This window comes from Geotrypetes seraphini, chromosome 13 (assembly GCF_902459505.1).
Source record: "Geotrypetes seraphini chromosome 13, aGeoSer1.1, whole genome shotgun sequence".
In the NCBI taxonomy this organism is placed as follows: domain Eukaryota; kingdom Metazoa; phylum Chordata; class Amphibia; order Gymnophiona; family Dermophiidae; genus Geotrypetes; species Geotrypetes seraphini.
Genome location: NC_047096.1, coordinates 61,940,363 through 61,960,157, shown reverse-complemented (window position 1 = coordinate 61,960,157; position 19,795 = coordinate 61,940,363). Strand labels below are relative to the sequence as shown.

The following is a 19,795-nucleotide window of genomic DNA, read 5'->3' as shown; positions in this document are numbered from 1 at the left end:
TGTGACCCCAGATGCGAGTTTTGTGACCCCCCACCTGGGGGTCCTGATTCACAGTTTGGGAAGCTCTGCTATATTCCAACCAGTTGGGCTCCCTTATGTGCACGACAGAAGAGCGGGACTTAGGGGTGATTGTATGTAATGATCTTAAGGTGGCCAAACAGGTTGAAAAGGTGACGGCGAAAGCTAGAAGGATGCTAGGTTGCATAGGGAGAGGTATGGCCAGTAGGAAAAAAGGAGGCATTGATGTCCCTGTATAAGATCCTGGTAAGACCTCTTTTAGAATATTGTGTACAATTCTGGAGGCAGCACCTTCAAAAAGATATAAAAAGGATGGAGTCGGTCCAGAGGAAGACTACTAAAATGGTGTATGGTCTTCGTGATAAGGCGTATAGGGACAGACTTAAAGCTCTCAGTGTGTATACTTTGGAGGAAAGGCGGGAGAGGGGGGAGATATGATAGACACATTTACATATCTATGTGGCATAAATGCATATGAGTCGAGTCTCTTTCATTTGAAAGGAAGCTCTGGAATGAGAGAGCATAGGATGAAGTTAAGAGGTGATAGGCTCAGGAGTAATCTGAGGAAATAACATTTTTACAGAAATGGTGCTAGATGCGTGGAAGTCTCTTGGTGGTGGAGACAGACACTGTGTCTGAATTCAAAAAAGCCTGAGATAGGTTCGTGGGATCTCTTGGAGAGAGAAAGAGATAATGGTTACTGCGGATGGGCAGACTAGATGGGCCATTTGGCCTTTATCTGCCATCGTGTTTAAGTTTCTTCCAAGCTGTTGAGCCTCCAGCATGTAAATCTGCCTCAGTCCTGCTTGCTTTCACAGGGGTGGTGGCCTGAAAGTGCGGAATTTACTTCCAGCAGCTGGTTGATTCTGCCACTGCACTTCTTTTCCTTGTACACTTCTCCCTCCGTATTTGTGGGGGATGCAGGCACACCATAGCCGTGAATGCCGAAAAATCACAAATAACTTTTTTAATGTTATTCGCAGTTTTTTGTAAAAAGTTAGCATTTTTAGTATTGAAACAATGAATAAAGTTTCAACAGTTATTCGCGGTTTTGGGAAAAAGGCACAAAATGAGAAAAATATTTTTAGGAATCAGGCTACCTTAAACACTTTAAAATACTTTTAAAAGTAAAATTAATATTAAAATAAATGAAAACACAGCTGCTGCTTCTCATAATTCTCAAGCTTTACGAAACTGTTAAATCCAATATTGTTAACAGGATCTATAGCATAGGGAGTGCCGTTACGGTGTGATTGAGGAAGTAGGAAGGCACCTCCGATTATCGGGAGCACTGATCCATGGGAAAATACTGCAAGTGGCTAGGTTTTACTGCAGTGAGGGGTACTGCCGTCCTCTGCCCCTGTAACAAAGTCTACCACGTCCCTTCTAACACCGAAGTACCTTTCGGACCAGCAACACATTCCCCTCCTCTGGCTAACCGAACTGAATTTTCCCTTCCCCCCTCCTTCCACTAAGAGTCATGTCTGCCCGTGACATACCTCTGTCTCTCTGGGGCCGGGGTTGCAGCTCTCCCCAGCTCAGTGCTCCCCCCCCATCCCCAATCTAAGTCGCCTTCGCAGCAGCGATTCTTTACCCAGAGCTGTAAAAGGAAAAAGAACTTTAGTGATGATGTAATTTTGGGGGGCAGAGTCAGCAACCGAAAAATCGCAAATAAGTGAAACCGCGAATATGGAGGGCTTTATTGTAATGATCATTTGACCAAGGGATTATACCTCCCTTCAGTACCAAGTATAAGGTTACTCAGGATCAGAAAGCATAAGCCACATCTAAGTGCCCTTTCCCTTCTGTGAGCACTCTACCCTGTCACCCTCAACTGATACAAGTTGTAGAAATCTAATCTAAGAAACACACCCTGATCTCCAACTTTACCAAGTTTCAAATACTGTACTTAGTTTTAGAATATGTTGAAAGCCCTATACAAGTTGGTGTCAGTTACAGCTGCAGTGTTCAATGTCCTGTTTAGCTTCCTCTTTTTTCCAGTGCTGAAACTACTAAAAAAAAGATTTGCGCATAGTAGAAATATGAATAAATAATTTTAAAATAAACATATACACAGAATAAGCATTTAGACTTAGCCTGCAGGGATACCGTATTTCCCCATGTATAGACTGCGGCCTATACATGGGTTTTGCAATCTGAAGCCGTTGGTGCGGCTTCCTTATATGGGGCAGTATATCTAAAGACATCGTAGATAAGCTGCCCCATTAGTAGAACAGTCCCCTGTACCTGTACCAAGGTGCTTTCCCCTAGCTACAGTAAGTGTTTGGCTTACTGGGCATATGCAGGGACTCCTGTCTTCGGTTCAATGTCGTAGCGAGTGTAGGAGACGCCTGGGGAGGTGACGCCCTCTGCATCCTCCTCTCCGCCCCTTCCGTGCACCCCACACCACACTCACGCCCTCCCTTTCCCTCATACCTCATTAAATTTTCACCCGTGTGAGCAGCTTCTCCACCATGCTGCTCACACCAGCGTTGGCTTTCCCTCTGATGTCACTTCCTGGCCCTGAGACCCGGAAGTGATTTCAGGGGGGAGCCAGGCCAGCACAAGCAGCAGGCCTAAGAAGTTACTCACGTTGATGAAGATTTAAAGAGATATGGGGGTGGAAGGAAGGGAGGGTGTGAGCATGGCATGGGGGGGGGGGGGCAGAGCAGTGCCGATGCCCCCACCAAGACAGCGCCATGGCGGTCCTCATCCCCTTGCTATACCTCTGCTTCCGAGGCTCCTTCCCTTGCCAGTTTTTTGTTTGTTTTTTTTAGCTGCTTCTAACAAGTTGCAGCTTTCCCCTCTCACAAAACATAAATAAATGAATATTTTCAATTCCTAGTACAGTAGTTAGAGATCAAGGAATTACCGAATTTTTTTTTTTAAAGGGGCTAACCTGCCACCTCAATAGCCCCCTCAAGAACCTAACTGCTTAAAAAAAAAAAGGCAGATGAGAATCTTAGAAAACATTATCTTCTAAATCTATCAAGCTCCAGGACTGCCCGGAATTCCTTTCTGCTGAAGAAAACAGCTGTTTAAAGCAGCTCCTTCCTTTGGCAGCATATACTCGCGGAACCTGCCAGACGCACTGATGGCTCCTTCCCCACAGGGCCCGATTTTGGCACCACTGGGAGAGGTGACATGCCGCTTCCCAACAGAAAGAATGCGGCTGAGAGATGCCAGCATCGGGTGACTTCCCATGGTCTGCCTCTTCTTCCTGGAGTCATCAGATCTTTGGAACAGCACCCAGCGACCCCGCTTTGGCTTCCATCCCTCTCCTACCATGAAGCTTTCCTTAGCAGCTGGCTGTCTCTTATCACTCCCTCCTCCCCAGGGTCCTGTTTTGGACTGCTGGAGGAGGTGAATCACCTCCCTGACATCAGCTGATCTTGAAAAGTCCGTGTCTTCTTCAGGACACGGCTAACAATCAAAAGGGGTCGAATAATGGATACCAAAGGATGCTCTGCCTCTTCTCTACCGGCTAGTGTGGTGCTGAGGCCTACTGCCTCTTTGCACCACCTCAAGAGTACTGAGAAGGCTCTTGTGGGCTCGGCTTTGGACTTGCAGTCCTCTCCCTCACCTAGCCCCGCTAACAACAAAGGTAAGTCCTTTGGGTGCCCAACCCCTCTCCTACTCCATCAGAGCTGTTGAGTTGCTCAAATGACAAACCAGAATCCATTTGACCTCCCGAGTATATATGAACCATTTGAATACCAGATTTCTTGGAACTGTTAATGTTTATGTGGTTTCGGTTTATGTCTTTTTCACTGTAGGTTAAAACAGCTAGGGCTCCTTTTACAAAGGTGCGTTAGGGCCTTAATGCGCAGAATAGCGTGTGCGCAAGCCACAACCGCCTCCTCTTGAGCAGGCTAGCGCATGCTAATCCAGTGCGTGCGCTAAAAACACTAGCGCACCTTTGTAAAAGGAGCCCTTAATGTGGAAACAGGTTGACTAAAGGCTCTGTTCTCATTACAGTGATTAAATTGCAACTCCATGAAGTTGGCTTTCCTATTTCAAGTAGATACTGTACTTGCATTTAGAACAAGCGTTGAACTTGAAATTGTAGTTTTGATGTGCTTAATTGAAGCAGAACTTTATAGTTGTAAACGGAAATTGATTGCAAAGCTAAAGCGGCTTTTGAAATATATTCTCATGTCCTGCAGTTTTCACTGAAGGTTTAAACAGTATAAATCTCTCAACCAGCTTATTATTCTTACACATTTACACAGTAAAAACAAACAAACTTCACAATTATGTTTTCTGGAGGATTTTATTGCATAATCCATTTGGGATACATGAATTGGCCAGTCACAGTGACTATTCAGTGCAGAGTATTTTCCAGACTATGGTAAAGAGACTTAGGTACTTGGTACAGACAACAGTAAATTAAGAGATATTATGTAAATGAGATATCATTTGCTGAACCTACAAAAGAGCAGATTCTAATATATATAGATAGACTAGTCTTTAAGCCCGTTACATTAACGGGTGCTAGAATAGATGTGTGTGTCTGTCTTTCTTTCTTTCTCTCTCTCTCTCCTTGGCCGCTTTCTGTCTGTCTGTCTTTCTTTCATTCTGTCTCTGTCTTTCCTCGGCTATCCACCACCACCTCTTGCCTGCTCCCCCTGTCCAGCAGCACCTCTTCCCTGCTCCCCCTGTCCAGCAGCCAGCTTCCTGGTCATTCACGTCTGCCTTCCTCTTCAAAGCAGCCTACTGAGGTTCACGGCCGGCTGTAGCGATCCTCGCAGGCCGCTCTGCACGTCGGTAGCACGTTCCCTCTGACGCGATCCCGTGCATCCCTGGCTGTATTTTGGTCATTTTGAATGTGTTTGGGAAATTTTTGGAAATACAAATGAAAAGTGGAGTTTTTTGAGACCATTACAGAACTTGTATGTACTGAAACAGGGAGCAAATTGGTTATCTGAGGTGTCTTTTTTTTTTCTCCACTATTTTAAAATGATATCTAATTTCACTGCACAACAATTTTTTGGTTAAGTCTTGATTCCTGAAAAGTTTTTGGTGATTATGACAGGTACCAACTTGGTATGCTCAAATATGGTTTTGGTTTTACTGCATCACGTAAGAACTATGAGAAATAGACATTTTTATGTTTACTGACAATAAAATATATAGTCAAGTTTACGTTTCGCACAAGCGACTAAATGAAACAGAATTAAAAGTGTTTTGCTCCCGAGTTTCTTTTATATTCAGTGTCTGGTGCATCACGTTGTAGCATCCAACAATAGTCGGCAAGCATTGACGGATTCCAATTGCCCTGGTATCGTTTCTCCATCGTAGCTATGTCTTGATGAAACCTTTCACCGTGCTCGTCACTCACAGCACCGAGATTTGCGGGGAAGAAGTCCAAGTGTGAATGGAGGAAATGAATCTTGAGTGACATATTGCACTTCATTCTCTTGTATGCTTTGAGAAGTTTGTCTACCAGCTGAATGTAGTTTGGGGCTCTGTAATTGCCCAGAAAATTGTCAACAACGTCTTTCAAGGCTTTCCAGCCAATTTTTTCCGGCCCAACTAACAGATCTTCAAATCGCTTGTCACTCATAACATGTCTGATCTGGGGGCCAACAAAAATACCCTCTTTGATCTTGGCATCAGTTATTCTTGGGAACATCTGTCTTAAATAACGAAAACCTTCCCCTTCCTTGTTCATTGCTTTCACAAAATTCTTCATGAGTCCCAGTTTAATGTGAAGAGGAGGCAAAAATATCTTTGTCGGGTCAACAAGCGATTCATGTGCTACATTTTTCTGTCCTGGAACTAACTTTTTACGGAGTGGCCAGTTCTTTCTAGAATAGTGCGACTCTCTGTCTCGGCTGTCCCATTCGCAGATGAAACAGCAGTACTTTGTATAGCCAAGCTGCAGTCCTAGTAACAGAGCAACGACTTTGAGGTCTCCACAGATATTCCAGTTATACCTGGTATACTGGACATACTTTAGTAACATTTCCATATTCTCATATGTTTCTTTCATATGTGCTGCATAGCCAACAGGTACTGAAGGATAAACGTTGCCATTGTGCAACAGAACAGCTTTCAGGCTTAACATTGACGAATCAATGAAAAGACGCCACTCTTCCGGGTTGTGATCACAACCAAAGACCGAGAACAATCCTTCAATGTCACAACAGAAACAGAGACTGTCGACTTGTGCAAAAAATTTGGTTATATCATGATGCCGGTCTCGAAACACAGAAATTTTCGTACCTGGTGATAGCAAACACCATTCCTGCAGTCTCGAACCTAGCAGCTCAGCTTTTGCTTTTGACAGACCCAAATCTCTGACCAAATCGTTCAATTCGGACTGTGTTATCAGATGTGGATCGCCTGATGAGGATGGTTCAAAATCCGGGTCAATGTCACTGTTAAGAACCCTGCACTGCAGTTTCTTCATCTGGTTCGTCTAAGGTCCAATCCTCTGGTGGTTTCGGAACTGGAAGACTGTCATCATGTGGCATGGGTCTCATTGCTGAAGGCAGATTAGGATATTCAATTGACTTCTTGTTTTTGGCAGAGAAACCAGACACATTAGTCAAACAGAAATAACAGTCCGTCACATGGTCTTTCTGTTCTCGCCATATCATCGGAACAGCAAATGGCATCGTCTTTCGAGTACCTCTGAGCCAGGCTCTCAGACTAACAGCACATGTCGCACAGCAAATGTGAGGCGCCCATTGCTTGTCTTGATCACCTATTTTGCAGCCAAAATACAGATGATAGGCTTTCTTTACAAGGGCAGTCATCGAACGTCTCTGAGGCGTAAGTGTATATTCCCCACAGATATAGCAGAATGTGTCGCGGCTGTTACGACACCGACGAGACATATTGCCCGACACCAAAACGTCTATAGCATCAAGCTTACTTACTGTTATATTGCTACAACTACTATACTACTATACTTTACTATACTGATACTATATACACACACGGACTATCTATATTAACCAAATGAGCAGGATCGGAGTATGGAAGCCACCATTATAGCATGGTGAGACAGCGCAAGCTCGTTCAGACCTGCCCAGACATGCCCAGGATGTCATCTTCCATAAAACAGCTTCCAACCTGGCTAGATTTTATGCATGGACATACCCAGGCGGCACAAACCGTTGTTGATAAGACACTTATGGGAGAAAAAATTGTTTGCATCCAAATATAAGAAAAAATCACGACAAAATTGAAGATTTCTCTGAAATGGTACGTGATGGGTAATTTTTGATGTAATATTCATGATCAGCACCCAAAATTCTATAAGAAACACCCAGCAGTGTTCAGGAAGCAAAAACTTTGTTGTGCAGTGATTTTCTGAATGATATATATATTGATACAGTAGTCTTTTGATCATAGTCTTCTCCTTCTACTATATTGTGTTGGTATTGACTGTATTTCCATCATATTTATTTATTTGTTTGTTTGTTCATTTTTATAGCCCGTCCTCCCCAGGAGCCCAGACCAGGTTACAATAAAATAAAAATAAAATTAGGTACTTTGAACTTCCCTAACTGTCCCGAAGGCTCACAATCTAGCTAAAGTACCTGAGAAAACAATTATTAAAAAGTAAAGATATTACAGAGGAAGGGGTTAGAAGAGGGTATGGAGGGCAGGAAGGAGGGGAGAGAAGTATGTAGAATTTTTCATAGAAATTCCTAACTTTACAGATAGGAGCATCATCTATGTAAATGATATGTAAATGAATTAAAGTAATATGTAAAAAGGAATAGAAGGAAGGAACCGTTAAATAATAGAATTCAGTTAATAAAATAAAAACAATAAAATAAAATTATATATGCTCAGACTTGGCTGACTCTCAGTGACCATGTAATGTGAGAGTTGTAGCTAACTCAGTAGCACATGTTTGCTCTCTCTATTGAGGAAATTTACAAAGTGGTAATGTCTTATCTTTATCACTCATTACTGTTTGGAGCAAAATTCCAGTTTGGACAAGCAATTCCTCAAAATATTTTTAATATGTGAATGCCAACTCTGCCCTCCGGCCCTTTTTTTCATCCAGGCTCACTTTAAATAATTGCCAACTCAAATTTCACTTGATGAACCGGGATGCAAGAGAGTCCCACTTGCGAGAACATTGTCCTCTGAGAACAGAGCTTGTCCTCTGAGAAAGCAAAGTTACCTGTAGCAGGTGTTCTCCGAGGACAACCACATATATTCTCACATTCTTCCCTCCTCCCCTTGAGTTGGCTTCTTAGACTTTCATACTATACTGCTGGTACCGAACTCAAATGTCAGGTGGGAAAGTGTCAACCATCTTAGGACCTCCATGTTCTTATTCTTTCACTTCTCTGCTGGCAAAGGTGCACTGGCTTGTTCATCCACAGCAATTTTCCACCAGTGATGCTGGGTCAGCTATATACAGTAAGCACTTTTGTGGTACTATAGCATGTCAAGATTGATAATATACTGTTTGGACTTTGTATTTATGCCAGTCTCAATTTCCCCCCAAGTGGTCACTAGAGATCTCTATCATCTATGCAAAGTAGAATGTTTAAGGTTTTTACAATATACAGTATTACTGGCAATTTAAATTATCACAGAATATTTTGTGGTTAGACATGAGAAAGCTGCGGTACAAAACAGAACTAAAAAAGAGATTATGTATTCTCAAGTATCCAAAATGGTAGTGTCAAGAGGAACATTAAAAAACTGACCTGACAAGGAGCAAAATCTCAAGCAAAAAAAGGAATAAAGAATTACTTTTAATAAATATGCTCTTCAAAATTTGATTATCAAAATACCAGCATATATCTTCAAATATTCAAGTGTCCATAAATATAACATTAAAATTTTTATTTTAATTATAATGTGAAAAGTGCTCAGTGTCCTTTGTCTCCTGCCACTAAGAGAACAAGTTTCAGACCATCATAATACTCTTCCGGCCCAATACAAACAAGTTATTACAACGGCTACTTATGGAAATGGAAAGGTAGCACTTATCTTATTTTGGAGGTAACTGATCGTGTTCCTTCATTATAACCAAATAGCGGCCCGGCAGGAATTTTTTTTTTTGCTATTATGCTTTAAAGTGACTGGTGCGTGCTCATAAAGTTGTGTATAAAACGACTGCTCCTGTTCTTTTATTTAACATTTTTTTGGAAGCGATATTGCTGAAGATTTGCTTCTTTGTGAACGATACCAAAATCTGCAATAACATGAGAACCTAGCAAAGCTTGAAGAATGGTCTGAAATTTGGCAGCTAATATTTTAATACTAAGACATGCAAGGTCATACATTTGTGGTGCAAAAATCCAAGGGAATGGTACAGTTTAGGAGGAAAATAACTTTTGTTTATGAAACAGGAGTGGGAATTGGAAGTGATAGTATGTGATAATTTTAAGGCGGTCAAACAAGTTAAAAAGGCAAAACCAACTATCGAGGTCACATAAAACTACTATTACAGACATAGGACTAGACATCATTAAAGCAGAAAAGAATTGCAACCCTATACTATTAATTAGATGGTATCGTATGTTAAAGCCACTGGATTTTCTAATAAATTATTAACTTGGATCATTTATTATTTTATTGTCCTTTGATAATGGAATTTTGGAGATCTATATGGGATCAAGTTAATAATTTATTAGAAAATCCAGTGGCTTTAACATACGATACCATCTTATTTGGAACACTTATGAGAGCAAAAAGTCAAATTTCAGTAAAAAATAACAAAGGCCTTTCCATTTCAAATGCAAGCAGTGTCTCGCTTCCGGCTCACCATACAATTGTTTCCCACATACTCACCTTTATAGGACCCCCAGGAACCCCTGAAGAAGACTTTTTGTCGAAACGCAGACCGTGTTGGGTCCTGTATCCCTAGTGGACTAGGTCCTTTAAGGCTCTTATGTGGATGATTTACTTTTATGTGGATGGAATTATTTTATGTGGATGATTTTAGTGTACCTTTAGAACTTTGATACTTTCAAATAAAGTCCATTTAGGAACATCGTCACTCCAGTAAGATACCTGGACTAATTTTCTCAGCTTTCTTACTTGTTCAAAAGATCTTGTAAAATAAGCCCCTAGGTGAGTTTTCTCCTCTGGTCTACTAACCATAGTGCAATAGGTCAAAGAAATGCTATGAGCCAAATCTATTAGGTTGAAACTTATCCATCAAGCACACTATGAATGTGGTCATTTGTAAGCAGCTGAAATTCTTATCGATCTGGTTTTATATAAGCAATAATAATCTCAACATAGTAGCATTGCATAGTTATGGTATTGCTTGAGAATTATAGTCATACTTCACATATTCAATGTATGTGTTTAGAAATATTGGATTGCAGTTGGTTTTATTGTTTGTAATAAAGTAAGTAATTCTTGTGCTTCTTAGTCCAATGCATTATCTTCCTCTGTCAAATAAACTGAGTACCCTTGAAATGGGTCCCAAAGTAACAGGCTGGGTCAGGAACTGGTTGAGTCGAAGGTGACAGAGGGTAGTGGTCAGTGGAGATCACTCTGAGGAAAGGATGCTACTTGTAGTGTGCCTCAAGGTTCTGTTCTCGGGCCTGTTCTTTTTAACATTTTTTGTGAATGATATTGCTGAAGGGCTGTCGGGTAAGATTTGCCTCTTTGCGGATGATACCAAAATCTGGAATAGAGTAGACATCACAGATGATGTGAATAACATGAAGAAAGACCTAGCAAAACTTGAAAAATGGTCTGAAATTTGGCAGCTAAAATTTAATGCTAAGAAATGCAAGGTCATGCATTTGGGCTGCAAAAACCAAAAGGAACGGTACAGTTTAGGGGGTGAAGAACTTATATGTATGACAGAAGAATGGGACTTGGGTGTAGTTGTATGTGATGATCTTAAGGTGATCAAACAGGTTGAAAAGATGACGACGAAAGCTAGAAGGATGCTAGGGTGCATAGGGAGAGGTATGGCCAGTAGGAAAAAAGGAGGCATTGATGTCCCTGTACATGACTCGGGCGAGACCTCATTTAGAATATTGTGTGCAATTCTGGAGACTGCACCTTCAAAAAGATATAAAAAGGATGGAGTGGGTCAGAGAGAGGCCACTAAAATGATATGTGGTCTTCATCATAAAGCATATGGGGACAGGCTTAAAGAACTCAATATGTTCACTTTAGAGTAGGGGTGTCAGGTTAATTAGATTTGGCCCTCTGTTCCTTCCCTTCCTCCATCCCAGCTTCCCAGTCTCACATTAAAGCAGCCTGAAGAGGATCACCGGTCAGCTGTGGCGATCCTAGCAGGCTGCTGTAGCCTCAGTAGCACGTTCTCTCTGCCGCAGTCCTGTACGTCAGAGGAGGGGTGGGATCGCGGCAGAGGGATGATGGAGACAGACTATGTCTAAATTCAAGAAAGCGAGAGATAGGCACATGGGATCTCTTAGCGCAATGTCCTGCAAACTTTATCGAGCTGAGGCACACTAAAGGTAGTAGCTTCAGCTTGTGGCACCCGGAAGTGCTTGGGCGTCGCTGTGATGACATCACGTCTGTGCATGTGTAAGGCCTTTCAGATGGGCCCCGAGATATCAGTGGGGGGTGCCAGCAGGGAAGAAGGCCGGAGAGAAGGAGAAGCGCTGGCACAAGTTGATTGTCTACAGGATGTGCTTCTCGCCGTGAGAGGCATGTTCTGTAGGCAGTCAGCCAGCGCCTCTCCTCCTCCTCAGTGTGCCATGGCAGAACTGAAATCTCAGGAGGCACACAGTTTGCGATACACTGTCTTAGAGAGAGAAAGAGATAATGGTTACTGCAGATAGGCAGACTGGATGGGCCATTTGTCCTTTATCCACCATCTCTGTTTCCCTCTTTCTTCTCATCTGCTTCTTGAACTACATGGTCCTAGACATCCTCTGACTTAGTTCATTCTACAGCGGTTTCTAACATCTGGCAAGTAAGTCTGATTGATAATTTTCATCAGTCCCTGTTGCAGAGAAATGTGTGCAGGCACAAGTACTTAGAGTAAGCCAGGTTTTTAGGTCTTCTAATTTGTTCCTGTTGCTTTTTATTGCTAAATGGTTCATGTGACTTACAGGGGAATGATGCTACTATAGCTCAGCCAAAAAAAAAAAAAAAAATCAGAGTTAAACAAGTTGTGCTTTCAGAGAGAAAAGAACATTGATCAAAAAAATTAAAGAGGCCATAGATTTGATCTACTGCCTTTATGAGCATTGCACAACCAAAGCAGTTCACATTTTCATTATGCACAGGTAGTTTCTCTGTTCTTTATTGGTTCACACTCTATTTTTTTTGTATCTGGGCCAGTGGTTTTGTCACAAGGAGCTGCCATGGGAATCAAAACCAGTTCTCCAAGTTCTCAGTCCACTGCACTAACTTAAAATATATATAAATCCAATAAGAGCAGCTAATAACTCACAATAAAAAGTGAAACATAGAGTCCCAAAAGCTGTGCCAATATAGTCAATAGCTAGTCCCAAATTGATATCAATGTAACTGGTGATGGTAGAATATAAATCCATAGCAGTGTAATGGATTTTGATGGATGAGCTAAAGCGAGGACCCTAAACAGTCCATGTTTCGGCAAATATATTTGCCTTCATCAGGGTCCTGTAAAACTATATTAGGAAATGCCAACACAAAGGATGTGTGAGAAGATGAATGTGGTGCAAAGTGAATGGGGTGAAACAGAAGCAATGGTAAAAGTGCAACCTATAAACCATGTAAACATATCCTCTATGGCAGTGGTTACCAACCCTGTCCTGGAGGACCACCAGGCCAATTAGGTTTTCAGGATAGCCCTAATGAATATGTATGGAGCAGATTTGCATGCCTCTCAAAAGTCTGCTCAACACTGTCCTCAGTGTTCCAAATTACTAGAGTTCCTATCAAAACCCTCCTCCTTTGCTATATACGGGACATAGATTGTGCAAGTCTGCCTAGTACTGGCCTTCGTTTTATACCATTCATATTTTGACTAGAGATCCTCTGTGTTCTTACCACACTTTTAAATTCTGTCACTGTTTTTATCTCCACTACCTCCCTTGGGAGGGCATTCCAGGCATCAACCACCCTCTCCGTGAAAAAGAATTTCTAGTGCAATAGGAGTATCATTCTGGACAAGTGGGTAATTTCCCTGTAGTCGTGAGCCTTGCAGAAGGAATCCACTCCAGATTTTTTTAAATCCCTCCTACTGCACAGAGGGCTCTGCTGCCCCCTACAGTTTTTTCCCTTGTGTAATAAAACCTGAAAGAGTGTTTCTGTTTTGTTCTGCTTATTTCTTTAGTCAATTTTTGGGGGGGTGTTTTCTTCAGTTTTCAGGGCTAGGAGCTCCCCTGTTTGAGGGTTCAGCTCTGCCTGCATGGAGAAGAAGCAGACTGTGGTCTGCTGCTGACAGGCCAATCCCATGTTGTTGCTGTTAGCCAGTCTGCAGAAGCATTTTTGGCGTTCAGGACCATCCCTTTGTAGCTTGCTCACCTACTGCTTGCAAGGGTTCGAACGCAGTCTGTTAGGCATCCTTAGGAGGCTCAGATTCATTTCTATATTAAATGTCTTTCAAGTAGTTAAATGTCTGTATTATATCTCCTCTATCCCTCCTCTCCTATAGAGTAGACATATTCAGATCTTTCAGTCTCTTCTTTTCATATATCTTTTGGTGGAAGTCCCATACCATTTTCTTTGCCTTACTCTGGACCGCTTCATCTTTTTTTTTTTTTTTTTTTGCATCCTGATACAGCCTCCAAAACTGAACATGACTACACTGGGGCCACACCAACGACTTATACAAGGACAACACCACTTCCTTTATTCTGCTGGTTAAGCCTCTCTATATGCCTAGCGTCCTTCTGGTTACAGCTAAATGAGTGCTATATGCACACTAGGACTATTATACTTTTGGTGTGCAAAGGATCATACATGTGGGGAGAGTATGCATGTAACTTACAGCATTGTATGTTATGCATTAACATGCTGCATTTGCATTTATGCCTGCTGTCGATATGGTATAAGCAGGCATACAGATGCCGATTTGCACTACTATTCTATAATGGAATCTTGGTGCCTAACTTTGGTGCTCGGCTATAGAATTGCCCTCTATTGGTATAGTATACCGTTGGATCCAGTAGATTTTGCGTTTGTTTTGCAGGGCTCGCCATACAATTTAAGGGGGTTATGCTGAGATGTGTACCTGGACCTTTTTATGTGAAGTTCACTTCAGTGCCCCACTGCTCTACTTGGATGACTGTGTGGGCCAGTCTTCTAAAAATGCTGGCCCTCCTACATCCCAGTGGCTCGTTTTCTGCATTTTTCTTTTGGATGAGGTGTGGCTTTTTTTTTTTTAATGGTTCAAAAAGATAGAAGCACTGAGGACATGCATATCTGAGAAATAACCATTCTTGAAACAAAAGTGATAGACTTTTTCTGTTTCAAAATGTCTGACTTAAAAAAAATTGCAAGAGACCTGTATAAGCATAAAATATGACAGTGGATGACAACCACGTGGTCCATCTAGTCTACTTTTTTTTTTCCTATTACAATAGCAGACACTACTTAATTTATTTACTAATTTCTGCATTCCTATGCATTTTTTAAAAAAATTCTGATTGTGTTTTCCCACATCACCTGAATGTATGAAATCAGCATTTGTTTATCCCTCAGGTAACCAAAATTTCTTCTTGTTTCTCTTTCTAGCGTTCCGGGATGCCTCTGGGTAGCCGGATGCCCATGGCAGGTTTGCAAGTTGGTCTGCCATCAGGACCTCCTTTTGGGACCAGCTCTCCAATGAGACCAGGAATACCACAAATGATGGTGGATCCTTTCAGAAAAAGGCTGCTTGCTCCACAAGGTCAGCAGCCTCTGCCAAGCCAGAGACGAGGGTAGGTTTTTGCTGTTGATTTTTCTTTACTATTAGATGGGTATGGTTTATTGGAATTTAGAAAAATATGGTGGATTCACTTACTAAAAACCAGAAAAAACATCATGAGGGATTCAAAAAGATTTAGAGCAAAAGAACTAGGGATATAGGAGAAAAGAACAGTACCAGATTTCACAAGGGAAGGTAGGCAAAACATGAAGAATACTTGAATTTAAACAAAAAAATAGCCAAGACAACAAGGTATCCTTTTACTAAAGTATGCTAACAGATTTAGCGCACACTAATTGTTAGTGCACACTTAAAGGCCTCTTCTACTAAACCGCACTAGCGGTTTTAGCGCAGAGAGCCGCGCTGGATGTCCCGCACTGCTCCCGACGCTCATAGGAACTCAATGAGAATCAGAAGCAGTGCGGGCCATTCAGCGCGGCTCCCCGCACTAAAAACACTAACGCGGTTTAGTAGAAGGGGTAAATCTTTTAGTACACCTTGGTAAAAGGGCCCGTTTGTCACTTGGCTGTTTTTTTTCCTTTTTTATTCAAGTACTGTTGATATTTTGCCTACCCTCCCTTCTCTTATGAAACCTGGTACTGCTTTTTGCGATGTTTGCAAACCTATAGATACTCTGTACCCAAGGGTCTACAAACCATTTTTCTAATAGTTCCTAGTATCTTGTTTGCTTTTTTAGCTGCCACCGTACATTGAGGGGATGGTTTCAGTGTATTGTCTACAATGACGCCAAGTTGGACCCTAGCATCATAGCTGGTAGTTATGATTTGGATTATTCTTCCCAATGTGCATCACTTTGCATTTGTCCACATTAAATTTCATCTGCTATTTGGATGCTCAGTTTTCCAGTTTCCTAAGATACGCCTTTCACAGTCTGCATGCGTTTTAACAACTTTGAACAGTTTAGTGTCATCTGCAAATTTAATTACCTCACTTGTTGTTCCAATTTCTAGATCATTTATAAAGTAAGTAGAACCAGTCCCAGAATAGATCCCTGGCATGCCACTATTTACCCTCCTCCACTGAGAAAAATTTCCTTTTAACCCTACCCTTTATTTTCTGTTTGCTAAACAATTTCTAATCCACAATTGAACATTGCCTCCTATCCCACGATTCTTTAATTTTCTCAGGAGCCTCTCTATCTGAAAATCTAGATACGCTACATCAACTGGCTCACTTTTATCCATGTTTATATTCACACATGCATAGAAGTCAAGCAAATTGATGAGACAAGACCTCCCTTGACTGAACCTATGCTGACTCTGTCCCATTAAATCATATTTGTCTATGTTTTCCATAATTTTATTTTTTATAATTGTTTCCACTGTTTTGTCCGACACTAAAGTCAGGCTTATCGGTCTGTAGTTTCCCGAATCTCCCCTGGAACTCTTTTTTAAAATCGGCATATCATTGGCCATCCTCCAATCTTTAGCTACTACAGCAAATTTTAGCGACAGATTACAGATCACTAACAGCAGATCAGCAATTTCATGTTTCAGTACCCTGAGATGTATACCATCCGGTCCAGGTGATTTATTACTCTTTAACTTGTCAATTTGGCTTAGTACGTCTTCCAGGTTCACCGAGATTTCTTTCAGTTCCTCCGTATCATCACCCTCAAAAACTATTTCTGGTTCAGGTAGATCTCTTACATATTTTTTCGTAAAGACCGAAGCAAAGAATTAAGTCTCTCCACTATGGCCTTCTCCTCCTTGAGCATCCCTTTTGTTCCTTAATCATCCAACGGCCCCACAGATTCCCTCATATGTTTTCTGCTTCTGATGTACCTAAAAAAGTTATGTGTCTTTGCCTCTTTGGCAAGTTTCTCTTCATATTCTTTTTTAGTGTTCTTTATCAGTGCTTTGCTTCTAACTTGCCAGTACTTATGTTTCTTCTTTTTTTCTTCATTTGGATCCTTTTCCCGTTCTTTAAAGGATGTTTTTTTGGCTCTAGTAGCCTCTTTTACCCTTTTAGCCATTCTGGCTCTCCTTTCCACCTTTAAACTAAACTAAACTAAACCTTAGGTTTGTATACCGCACCATCTCCATAGTCGTAGAGCTCCCAGTTATCTAGTTCTCAACTAAACAGAAAAAAAAAAAAAAAAAAGCTGAGCAGCAGTGGCAGCCAGTCCTGACCTGACAACCCCTCCTCCCTCCCTCCAGCCCCCAAAGTAGCTGCAGCAGTCGGTCCTGACCTGACAAACTCCCTTCTTTCTCCAGCCCCCGAAGCAGCAGCAGCCGCCGGTCAGCAGAGACAGCACAGTAAACAGGCTGCTTGTGGCCATCCCTGGCAGGGTCTTTTCTCTGCCGCATCATTTCAGAGATATAGTGCAGGTGGCTGCTATTCTATTCATGCCAACAGTGACACTCTAAGTTCCTCCCCAGGCCCATATAAAGGATAAAAAGTTATGGATTTGATAAACCACCATTTAGTGGCTACAGCAAAAGTGGTTTGTATATATCAGATGTTGTCAACATGTGGTACGCATACCCTAGAGGATATGCATACCATTGTCAAGGGTTACGCGGCACCAGCGCTGTATGTCTCCCAGCTTCTTTCTGCCATTGCGTATATGCAGCACTATACGTCTCCCAACTTCCTTCTGCCATTGCCTTCCTTGTCTTCTCTCCCCAGCCTCCCTCACCTCCTCCCCCCCCCCCCTCCTGGACTAGCAGCAGCAGCTCACTGTGTGTTAACTTCCCCATACAGCTGCTGCTAGCGTTAGTTTAGCTGGTGATTCTATCTGGCAGCTTTGGGCCTTTGCTAGGTTGGCCCGCCTCCAACAAGAGAGGAATATGCATCATTGGTGGGCCGGCCTACCAAAGGCCTTGAAGCTGCCTAATGGACTTGCCGGCTCAGCAGTACCTCTCCTCTCCCTAACGAAAACTCTCTGTATGCTTTTAACTTCTCTGCCTAGCTGCTGCTAGCGTTAGTTTAGTCACGGATCCATCAGGCAGCCTTGGGGCCTTTGCTAGGCCGAACCGCCTCCAATGATACAGCTTTCTCTTTCGTCGGAGGCGGTCCGGCCTAGCAAAGCAGAACGGGTTACAAGTTTACATACATAGTAGGAGGTTTAGCAACAAGGTTACCACTTCACATATAGCAGATATACAGAACAACAGATTAAAAGGATGAAGAGCAGTAGTAGAAATTCCTATGTACATGTTTTGGATACTGAGCACGGTAGCAGGGCAAACGATGGGCAACAAGGATGCAAATTCACATAAGATATTCAGAACAACAGATTAAAGGGAAGAACAGCAACAAAGGGATAATTTTTATGAACTGCATGGACAGCAATAGAGGGATAATTCTTAAACTGTATGGAGGACTCTCATATGATACCATATTATTCGGTACTGCAATGAGAACACAGAGTCCAATATCAGCAAATAATAATAAATTACTTTTAATATTGACAGGAGTTGCCATGCAGCAAATCACACAAAATTGGAAAGATTTTACCAAACTAAATTATACATTCTGGTGGAACTCGGTATGTCACATTTACAAAATGGAGAAAATTTTGGCTTTACAACAAGGAAATATTAAAAATTTTAAGAAAATATGGGATCCATTGACTAATTATTCTAGAGATCAGATATCTTAACACATTGATAATAGTAATATAGGGTTAGGGTGGGAAATATAGATATTAATATGAAAGAAAAATGGAAAAACAATTAATAGGGGAAAGGGATGAATATTTATGATATGAATTTGTACATACATATATATTTTATTATACATTTTATAATATGTGATTCATGTATTGAAAGAATGAAAATTCTATAAATAAAAAGTTAAAAAAAAAAAAAAAAACTGTATGGAGGAATGAATACAAGATTTGGGGGCTAAGCACAGTAGCATGGCAAACGATAGTCTTCAAATGTATTGTATTTCTACCTGCTTTACTTATAGGACCTAGGACAGTGGCAGTAGAGGGAGTGGGAAAGATGCACCCTAGATCTCTCTCTTTTTCACCACTCCCTTTGCAACAACGAAAAGAATGAGTGTTTTTCCTCTGTTTGGAGGTCACTAATCCTTTTCAGATGTTGGATCTACTTTTTCTCCTTTTTCACAGTCCTCACAAAGGATATACAGCCTTGAAGTCTTCAGTTGGATGATAGGTTAATGTTAGCCTACATCAGAGATTCTCAAAACCAATGCTTGAGGTCCACAACCCACCCTGGTTTTCAGGACTTCCACAATGAATATGCATGAGATCTATTAGTATGCAATTGGATCTCATACATAACAATATTAAGTACAAAAATCCAGACTGTTCAGAGTTTGAGTCAGTCCAGGTTTTTAGATTTCTGGATTCTCAGGCAGTACTTTGTGGCACCCGCGTAGACCCTCGCCTAGGCTTTGGGAGGCAGAAGACACAGTGCCTGGTGTGACTCCCAGTCCTCCAGATTTCTTTATATAAATCTCACCAGGCTTTCTCAACTGCTTCATCAAACGGGAGTTAATCCAACAGCAGTGAACTTTAAACTCAAGGGTAACTTATTACTGACTCATGCTTTAAGCAAAGCAAAAAGAAATCATAGAAAACTGGGTTTATTAAGGGATTTCATTCACACAAATTGGGTAGTTTGTAAACCAAGCTAAAGCTGTTCTTTAAGAGTTCCAAACAGGGTTCAGTCCAGTATATCATGTCTTCAGCACAGTTCCCATTGCCTTCCCCTTCATCCAACCGGGTTAATGGATTAGGGCTTGGAGCTCTAAAAGACAACCCCAGTCTTAAGCAGCTGTACCTCCTCGTTCATTGCTTAATGAAAAAACATTGCTGCAGCTACTGCCCTACCCCCTTCTGTGGACAATAAGTCTTCCAAACAAATGTTCAAACAGAGCTAGCCCAAAGGAAAAAGGTTTCCCTAACATAAAGCTTAGGCTGGATTTATATCCTCTAGTCTGATCAACTTAGCTCAAAATTCAAAC

At 41.6% G+C, this 19,795-nt stretch overlaps 1 protein-coding gene across 3 annotated transcripts in view; it reads left to right on the top strand.

Annotated features, from left to right (window-relative positions):
* Positions 1-19,795, top strand: part of SMARCD2 (SWI/SNF related, matrix associated, actin dependent regulator of chromatin, subfamily d, member 2) — a 154,780-nt gene that overhangs the window by 62,907 nt on the left and 72,078 nt on the right. For all 3 annotated transcript variants that reach the window (XM_033917370.1, XM_033917371.1, XM_033917369.1), the window contains exon 2: positions 14,662-14,846. In XM_033917370.1, coding sequence (XP_033773261.1) covers positions 14,662-14,846 — 185 coding nt within the window. The remainder of the gene's footprint in view (positions 1-14,661; positions 14,847-19,795) is intronic.